The 10,352-nt window shown below is 47.3% G+C and overlaps 1 protein-coding gene across 1 annotated transcript in view; it reads right to left on the bottom strand.

Moving 5' to 3' along the window:
- kif26aa (kinesin family member 26Aa) overlaps window positions 1–10,352 on the bottom strand; it is a gene marked incomplete at its 5' end in the record, with an annotated part of 81,538 nt that overhangs the window by 16,859 nt on the left and 54,327 nt on the right. The window contains 3 exons of the mRNA XM_083688773.1: window positions 100–193; window positions 2,213–2,422; window positions 8,634–8,829. Of these exons, the coding sequence (XP_083544899.1) occupies window positions 100–193; window positions 2,213–2,422; window positions 8,634–8,829 (500 nt within the window). The remainder of the gene's footprint in view (window positions 1–99; window positions 194–2,212; window positions 2,423–8,633; window positions 8,830–10,352) is intronic.

The following is a 10,352-nucleotide window of genomic DNA, read 5'->3' on the forward strand; positions in this document are numbered from 1 at the left end:
ATCAATTAATTCAAGGGGGGGTGTGCGTGTGTGCGTGTGCGTGTGTGTGTGTGTGTGTGTGTGTGCGTGCATGTACACGTGTGGAAGGTGGGGTCTTACCAAGGTTGGCATGGCCAAAGCAGAAGATGCAGCCGTCCGCGCCATTCACCACTGATTGGATGACCTCTGCCACTGTTCCCGAGCACACTTCAGCCTATGTGGACAAAGCATAGCTAGTGTTAGCCAATGAAAACAAAGAATATCACACTTCAGAGTACACGTCAACCAAAGTGGGTGGAGCACAGGCCACTCGGCCAATGGAATAAGAGACAAGCACACTTCAACCAATTGCAGCAAAGCACTAGTCTCATCCACAGACACTTCTGCCCGAATGTGCGAAAGAAAGAGCATCCAAACTTCACATCAGTCATCTCCCACAACACTTCCCCCCAATGCTTTCACACCACACGTTTCTGATTCCAAGCTACACCTCGCAGCCGTGAAATTAGCTGAAATCAAATAATAACAAATACTTTACTCAGTGAATTCACACCCACTAAGGTCAGGTTTGAGTCGTTGTTATTCCAGGCTTATGCCGCATGTGTGAATGTGCTCCTCCCTCTTGTGCTCTCTCTCACAGTTGAGGAGAAAACAACTGCTTGCATTTCATGTTGTCCCTCATCTCCCGGGTCAAAGTAGTGTCACACAAGGCTTAGACGAAGCTTGTATAAAACATTTAAAAAAAAACTTTTTCGAGTAGGGATTTATTATGAGTCCAGGGACTCAAGTACATGTTCACACACCTACTGGTCACTGTGTATTTACGTTGCAAACCTCATTGGGTGTTTTAATATGACTGATCTGGCCCTTTTGTTCAAAGACGGAGCAACACTGCATACCTCCCCTGCTTTGCCTGTATGCTGCCTACCTCTCCTGACAATCATGTGATTCTGTCTGGATCCAGGATGTACTGCAATATAGGTCTGCATTGCCTAACACACCTTCCTCAGACATATGACTTCCCCTAACGTGACAGGTAGCGGCCTCTCTTCTGCTGATCAATCCTACAGCAGCCTTCCCCTGGAGACAGGCAGACCCAGCAAGGTTTTCCACCCGGCCTCCATGATGAAGTGTTCAAACTCTGGCACCACGCCTCAGGTGTGGGAGAGGGAGAGCTGGAGAAAAGGGAAGAGCTAGAGAGAGGGATAGAGGTGTAGGTGTGTGTGTGTGTGTGTGTATGTCTGTGTGTGTGTGTGTGCGTGTGTGTGCTTGGGTGTGTGTGTGTGCTTGGGTGTTTGTGGGATGAGGAGGGTGTGGAGAACAAGGAGTCAGTTGGCCGCCACTGTTATAAGAGGAGCTCTGCAGTCGCTCTTCAAAGCCTCCTCTCCTTTTGAACGGTGCTGGGCAGGGCCTTTTGAACGGTGCCGGGTAGGGCCTTTTGAACGGTGCCGGGCAGGGCCTTTTGAACGGTGCCGGGCAGGGCCTTTTGAACGGTGCCGGGCAGGGCCTTTTGAACGGTGCCGGGCAGGGCCTTTTGAACGGTGCCGGGTAGGGCCTTTTGAACGGTGCCGGGCAGGGCCTTTTGAACGGTGCCGGGTAGGGCCACTGATCACCAGGCCTTTCTGTCGTTTGAGAGGAAACCCTCTAACCTTTTGTAGCCTAGTGAGCTGTTGAAGCTAAAACCGATCAGGGAGAACGTTTTTTTTTTTTTTTTCTCCTGCGCTCTGGGGTGAGGGCTCCTGCTGAGGGTTCAGGGCTATCCTCACACACACGCACACACACAACTACCACTTTGATCTCAGCTTGGGTATCCCCCCATGCTGATCTCTTTTGTGCAATCAGATACATGTTTTAAGAAGCTTGGATATAGGCCCTTACTGGAATCCAAAGCGCTTCATCCAAAAAGGACCAACTACTCACGCTGTACTCCACAGTTTCACCCCACCAACCATACCCCCCATGTCCAAGGATAGACACTGTGGGCCTGGGCACTTTTCCAGCCTCCTGCTCCATGACATCTTACCATGTCAAGAGCCTGTGTGTTATAGGTGTGTGTTATAGGCTCTTGACATGTGTGTTCTTCAACCCTGGTCCAGAGGATCCACAGGGTGGACAGGATTTCAGTCTAGCCCAACCCTAACACATCTTACTTATCTTGCCAACGAATCTTGCCAACAAGTTGGGGATGGGGGAGGCAGGGCAGCAGGGTGGGGATGGGGAGAAACGGGCTTACCTGTGAGGCATCCTGGGTGAAGACAGCGTCAAAGGCGAACATCTTGGGGGCGGCCGCCGCAGCACGCCTCTGGGCCGCACCGGACTGACCCTTAGCGGACGTCTCGCAGAGAGTGAGCTGCTTCTTGCGGGCGTCCACCTTGAGGAAGGACATGGACTCTGAGGTGTCGCGGAAGCCCTGGGCAGAGCAGATCCGTACCATCACTTTGACCTGCGGAACACAAACAGCAAACGGTTCAGCATTGTTGAAACTAAGCCACATGAAAGGACGTACTTCAGTGTTTCTCATCATGGATCTGTTGCGAACTGGTGCATCATGGTTATCTGACACAATTGCATCTATCAAGTGTTGGTTCAACTCTAAACTACTAAAGGAGAATATATAATACTTCGGCAGTCCCTGTTACAATAAAAGGTTGAGAAATACTCCCATACATGGCACAAGACACCTGTGTAATGCGTAATGGTATTGCTAATTTCACCTGGTCATGCTAACTGCTAATGCTAATTGTCCATGCTAATTAGCATTACCTCTGTGACAGCATTACCTCTGTGACAGCATTACCTCTGTGACAGCATTACCTCTGTGGATACTCTGATGCTCAGCCTGTCACTACGAGGCGTGAATGGAGATGACAGAGCAGCGTGTGGCATGTTAGCCACGCTAACGTCCTTCAGCTGCTTTGCCAAGGATTACCCGTCACGCGGGCGGAGGCTTGGATGTGATACAACTTGGCAGCGAGGGACTATACCTCCCCCGCTCCACACACACACACACACACACACACACACACACACACACACACACACACACACACACACACACAACACACACTCACACTCCTGAGAGGCTATCCCTGACCTCAGCGCACCATTGCCTGGGGTGTAAAAAACAGCAACACCTCTTCACAGGTTCATCATGAATTTGGCTCAGACTTCACAGCTACCGGCTAAACAACACTAGCATAGCGTAGCATTTGACAGCTCCTGCTCTCCAATGGGTTTTTTAATGTGCCCATCAAATAGCAGCTGAATCTGCAGTTCACCGTGAAGGGGGGGGTTAAGTTCAAAGCCAATAACAATCTTGGGCAGCAGCAGTTTTGAAATGATATGCGACCCCGACCAAGCTGACCGTATCATAACCCCTAACTCACCTGGCCTGAACTGACAGAACAGAGACCAAAGCCTTATTTTATTATGGGAGTATATTTAGTTTGGTCGTGGTCAGTACATGTCCCATGAGTGTACCGCAGACCGAAACAGAGAGTTTACGAGATACTACCGACATGTCATTTGCATGATTAAGAGAACCAGGTCCACATTCAATATCACTACACTCTCCATACAGGACATGCTTTCTGCTGATGCCTGATACACAACAGACAACCTGTGGCTGTGATTCTACGCCAATTAAGAGAAAAATCAATTAAAAATGATGTTGCCATCGGCAGCCGTTCAGCTGTTGGCGGGACACCTGATGCTTTGGGTTTGTAGACATTGAACTGCCTTTATGAATGGCAAGGGAGTCCTCGTGGGTTATGAAGTCTCAGGAGGGAGTCCTCGTGGGTTATGTAGTCTCAGGAGGGAGTCCTCGTGGGTTATGTAGTCTCAGGAGGGAGTCCTCGTGGGTTATGTAGTCTCAGAAGGGAGTCCTCGTGGGTTATGTAGTCTCAGGAGGCAGTCCTCATGGGTTATGTAGTCTCAGGAGGGAGTCCTCATGGGTTATGTAGTCTCAGGAGGGAGTCCTCGTGGGTTACGTAGTCTCAGGAGGGAGTCCTCGTGGGTTATGTAGTCTCAGGAGGGAGTCCTCGTGGGTTATGAAGTCCTAGGAGCGTAGTGGACCCATGGAACAGAAAGTACACAAGGGAGTATCTCCACAGGTGTCGAGGCGCTGCATCTGCGTGAAACGTCTTGGGTTCAAAGGGCTACGAGGAGTGAAAGGATCATATTGGTGCTATGCTGTAAACAGGCTCCCAAACTGAAGTGATATGCATGTACAGTAACTGTGTGGAGTATGTTCAGAATGCACCACAGACACCGTTTGAATTACCATATTACAGTATACAATTTATACTCTTCACACCGAATCTAAATTAACTTGTCAAAGCTATTTGTGGCGTGCCTGGTTACTTTAATTCTGCTAATTGCTTTTCAACTAGAAGCAAAAAACCCAAATACTGTCTTCATTAACGTCCCTCTTTCTGATTTACATTCCCCACCAGCAACTGTACCCCTCAAAAACAACAAATTTAGGTGTCGCTCAGCAAGCAACAAAATAATCCCTCCTCATGAAATATTCATGGCCGTGCCTCAATTATGCGTAATTATTTTAACAAACCCCAATTCATTGGAAACCACTAATTGAGGTTAACACTTTAAAATCTGTTTCTTTCACCGTGGAATTAAGCCTCTTACACGAGTTTTAGCTGTGCCTATGTGGGCGAGAGGTTTTCACAGCAGCGAGATGAGAGTGACTCTGATTGGCTGACTCATGTAGCCCGGTGTTCCATTCCACCTCTGCGTGGAGGAAACCCATTAGAACAGTAGAGGAGGGCTAGACCTCAAACTCCAGACAGCGGGTGTGCAGATGGAAAGGTTCACGAGTTGAATGTGATTTGAACGGAAACTAGCATGGACACACGCTCGTGGTTCCTAACTCACATGTGATAGAGAGAGAAGTGTGAATCTGAGAAGAGCGAGTGAGGGAGTGGGAGACACAGAAAGAGAACACCAAGTCTTTACAATATAACAACAGCACTGTACTGTAGCGTGCCACGATTTCACCCCAACGTCTTGTATGCATGGCATGCACTCAGCAATGCCCTGTCTAAGCAAGAAGGGACAAAAGATTAGGTCAGGCACACAAGCCACATCCTTGGGAGCTTGAAGGAACGTGCGTTTCCCGACATCGCTTGACGCCGCTGTATCATTCACCGTAAACTGATTCATTTTTATAGCCTAACCACAAGGGTCCGCTTCCTGCTGTGTAACTACAAACAGCTTGAGCGTTTACAACCTCTGCACACAGATAAAGAATTCAATCCCAGGCAATGAAGGGGGCTCTGTGTTGAGAGCTGAATTACAATGCCTGCTATCACACACATGCTCTCACACACGTAATGCAGTATCGAGCTGGGAGATAAATGTAGATAACTACATTTCCCCCGTGATTCCTGCTGACAGCGCAGCAAAACAAAAAGTTTGGCTTTCTATTTCCCGTGACATTAGCGTTTCATCAAAGGGAGGTATTGTGCTGAGGATTTACGCGTGCAAGGCAATGAATCCGGTTTCCGCTCTGCGCAACGATGCTATGATTCTGCCTCGACTACAAGAAATTATGTTATTTCAACTACTTCTCTGTTTACTTCCCCCGGTGGTAACCCCATGAGGTTCCGGTACATATGTCAGACAAAATGCATTAACTTTGACATTTAAGACTGCTCTCACCAGAGATACTGTGTGTGTGTGTGTGTGTGTGTGTGTGTGTGTGTGTGTGTGCGTGTGCGTGTGGGGGTGGGGGGGATTGCGTAGTAGTATTGGATTTTCTTTCATACACACTCTCTCTCACTGTGACAAAACATGTTCACCTCCAACCCCAGTCTATTCCCCTACCTCTCCTTGTACTTTCCTCTCTTTCTGGATCTTAAGCTGCCCCGACTTCCCCTCCACCAGTGCAACCCTATCGGTCTCTCCTTCCCACCTTAATTCTATAATCTTACCTTTATCCCGTGTACACAAACTGTACACACAAACAATAATGGCTGTGGAACACCCAGGAAGGAAGCCATGCTCGTTGGCTCTGGGCAGAGAACTGCAAAGCAGCAAAAAATCTGTATTCAAGAGTACAGCCAGCCTCAATGCTTTGGAGCTCGCTGGGCCTCATTAAGGGGCTGTTTTATTTCCTCTGCTTCCTTGATGCCGAGCTCATTAGCGTTTTTGCAGCTGCCTGCCCCAGATGTACGATTAGTGACTTCAAAAAGTTAAAACAGAACTCCTGACAGCAGCAGTCTTGAAGACGATAAGACACCAAATGGAACTCCATAATGTGGGAGGACATGAGAAGATACGATCACAGAGGTAGTCTACATCCTGTTTTTCTCGTTGGCGTTCGTTCTGACTGATATGGAATGATAAGGAGATACGATACCTCCTATATGACATCATCTCATCCACGATGAGGCATTGTGACCTTTTCGTTAGCTGTATAATCTCTGACTGCCTAGACAATCATACATGTCTTCTTATGTGGGGGAGGGTGGGGAATGATGGGCAAAACCGCTGTCCAGGGAAGCCTGCATGTTTAAATCACAATCAAAGACCGCCAGTGACTTCACCACTTCAAATGGCCCGACCAGCGTGACCCAATCAAAGCTAAAGAGGGCTGGCGTGAAGGGGTTCATTCTTTGGCCATGCTAGTCTCAAGCAGCTCTTTGGCACCACATCCATGGGCTCCCGGGGAGCGAGGAATCACTTTGCCTCCTGGAGTCCTGGGCAGCCTGCTGGGCATCCTTGGGCGACTGAAGAGGCGCCAGGTTGGCTCACAGACAGACACCCGCGGTTGACACCCACCATGCCTGGCTGCCAACATTCACCACGAGATCATTCACCAGCCCGAATAGTTAACATGAATGAATTCAGCACCTTTGTCTGAGTGAAGGTATTTCACTCAGGTATTTTTGCGGGGGGGATATGAGGACGTCAACGGTTCTCACCACCTGTCTGTTGACTGGCTGATCTGTGAGACGAGGAGGAGGCGGAGGGAGGGAGGGGCTATACCAGGACCCGGGTCTAATCCACTTGAGGATAATAGCTTCATGCTGTGTAATCTGCACTCAGCAGCACTGTGAAGGGCGAGGGGGAGGGCAGACGGTGTCCCAAAACACATCAGTTAATATCAGGCTACCCTCGTAAATACCTTGATTGGATTGCTAACAGAGCAGCGGCAAAGTTGTTCAACGGTAATTTATGATTTATTACTGGAAGATGTCTCTACTTGGAATTCATAAAGCTCCTAACTTATGCCGGAACCCAGACTTCATGACTTGTAAGCTTGGAAAAACATGGCTCTTCATCTTGCATCTGACACGGCAAAAATATATCAAGGGCTTAAAGCGGAGGTGAGACAAATGTGATGAACAGATCAGAACAGATGTGAAAAACTGCAGCTTGCCTTGTCTCTGAGGATGATAATTCACGGCATCCAAGGAATATGACTTTACACTCACTCGTCAGATAGAGATGTGGACACTCAGGTGTTTTCTATTCCAGAAGGAAATTAGGTAAAGAGACACTTCTGAACTATGTCTTAGTCTGGTTGTTGACTTACATGCGTGCTAATGCCATTACACAGTACTAGCATGTGCTTGTGGGTGTTTGAGTGTGTTTGTGTTATGGTAACATAACAACAGACTAAGAGCAACAGACTGACTTTTCTAGTTCGTGTCACCCTCAGCTCTGGTCATGGTCTGTGAAGCACTGACCTTTGGTCGGTATTAAAAAAAAAAAAAAGCGCATTCATTTTTTTACTTCAGAAATCTGAACAAAATGCTTAGCGTTCCCTCCATGGCATCTCATGGCACAGATTCTCACGGATAACCAAGTCCTCAACACAACACTGAACACAAACACATTCAAACAGTTCTTCACTTAAACAGGCCCCCATTCTGTGCCCAACCCCCCTCCCGTTGGCCCCTCACACTCACAATCTTTCACACTCCCACAGTCTGTCACTCACTCGGAGGGAGGAATGCTGCCCTGGCATACGGAACGGATTCATGGAATACCAAAGGCCTGGGAATCAGCAAGCCTGGTCTCACACATGAGCTCAGAGCAGGGACCTTAGCATCAGCATAACCAGTAGCAGTACCAGATCAGTAGTAACATTGACCAATGTAACCCTGTGATTAGCATCAACATATGCTAACGTAGGCTTCAGACATGGAGCATGAACTATGTTGCACAAACTGCATCCAACCTATGCAACAGTACACCTATGCCATAGTACACTGAAAGGGCTCACCTGACAATACTATGAAACAGTTGCTCAAATAGTTCAATTAGCACAATAAACGTAGCATTAACATGACCCTTGTCATACAAGCTGCTGTCATCTTTTCATCAGTGCAATGGCATCCCTTGGAAATGGTCCAATCTGATAATCCTGCAATAACCCAAATCGTCAAATCTATCATTAAGCAGACCTGGGTCAAACACTTCAGCATTCTTGAGCTGCACTTGATTTAGTTTACTTGGCACAATTGAACCAGTGGAATATTCCTATAATGTGCAGACTCAAAGCTAAATCACCAACAACCTGATTTATTTCAGGTATGTGATATTACGTACAGTATCTGACCTTGGTCAAAATGAATATATATGAAAAAGAATCACATGAAGAAGAGAGTATTCCCCAACTGCTTTACCTTTCCCATCCCCGGGGTGTCCTTGACCTTTGACCCGGCGCGGAGGAGGCATGGCGGCACGGCGGGCGGGGACAGCTGCAGGGCGCCGCTGAAGCCGCCGGTGTACACCAGGGGCTCGGCGGGCTCGGACGGAGACTGGAGTTGGGCCGGCTGGGACTTCTTCCGCTTGGAGGACAGGCTAAGCTTCTGAGCGGCCCTATGGTTGAGAAGATCAAACAGACCAGGGATGAGGAAGAGGAAGAGGAGGAGTGTGTGCACCAGCTTCCAGCTCCCGGCTCATTCATTCCCATTCATTCCCATTCATTCATTCATTCTCATTCATTCATTCTCATTCATTCATTCTCATTCATTCATTCTCATTCATTCATTCCCATTCATTCTCATTCATTCTCATTCATTCTCATTCATTCATTACTCAGTCCAAATCATTGTTGCCTCTGAGAATAATGTTACTTACCTGGTGAAATAAAACTTGAATAAATAATAAATACACTATATATATATATATATATGCTGCACGCTAGCACAGAACTCCACACTACTGTATTTATCATTAAACTTCTCTACCCGTGTCTATCTTTAAATTATCAGGTTCCACCACTTGTGGATCTTTTTAGGTCAGTTTTGAAGGAAAGGAGGTTATTCATTACAGTTGGGGACCATCACTATGTATATGTAACCTAAATCAGGCAGCTCACTGGGTGTGTCCACAAAAAGCTTCAAAGGCTGAGCCAGATAGTAGACATCAGGAAACTCCTGGTACCCTAGATAAAGTTTTCTTAAAGGGGTACTTTACTCTACTCAGTCCACCTTAAGTATGGTCCCAAAATATTATTTTGCCTATCAAGCCTCGAAGATATCCAAATGACAAGCTTATTGACTTCCTGGGAAAGTGAGATGATGATGAAGCATTTTGAAAACATATCATCATCTCACTATTTCAGGAAGGAAATATAAGCCTGTCATTAGGACATCTATAACCTCATCCCTAGGCTATTGCACACAGTGCATATAAGCCTGGAATAACAACGATTCAGGCCCTGCCCACTGCAAACTATGCTATCCATAAATTAGGGATTGAGCTAATAGTTTCTCTGTGGAAATCATCCATTGACAGACAACGGAGATGACATGGGTCTGTCCGTGCAGTTTTTTGACAGACATAAAAAGTTTGAAGGAACTTGAACTTTCCACTGTCCGTTTGCCTGTTTAGCCGTTTGCTACAGTACGTTGTATTGTTCAGTTGCTCGGTTGCTATATATATGCTACTCTACCACACCGTCCACTACACTGGTGTCAGCAGCTACTCTACCACACCGTCCACTACACTGGTGTCAGAAGTGTGATAGTGTGACAATGATTTGCCCTTTTCCAAATTGAAACAACAACTCATAAGCTACTCTTCACGTAATTCATCAGGTGGCAATGTTTGTAAACACACCACAATACAACTCACTGTAAGCGCATCCTTTATGCTCAATGATGCCTCCTGGCGGTTGTTTTGCCGACCTGAATAATAAAACTCACTCATCCAACTTCTAAACTTAGGCCGACTGTATGGATGTGAGGACCCACACATAAGGACGTCGCACACACACACAGCAGACTCATGCCAGAGGGGCTTCAGAGGAGTGCGTCCTCATTTCCCATCAGCTGTCACTGCGGCCCGTTGAATACTCTGCTCTGGCCTGCCTTCAAACAGCCACGTTACTTTCCCCG

This window comes from Argentina silus, assembly GCF_951799395.1.
Source record: "Argentina silus genome assembly, chromosome: 17".
NCBI lineage: Eukaryota > Metazoa > Chordata > Actinopteri > Argentiniformes > Argentinidae > Argentina > Argentina silus.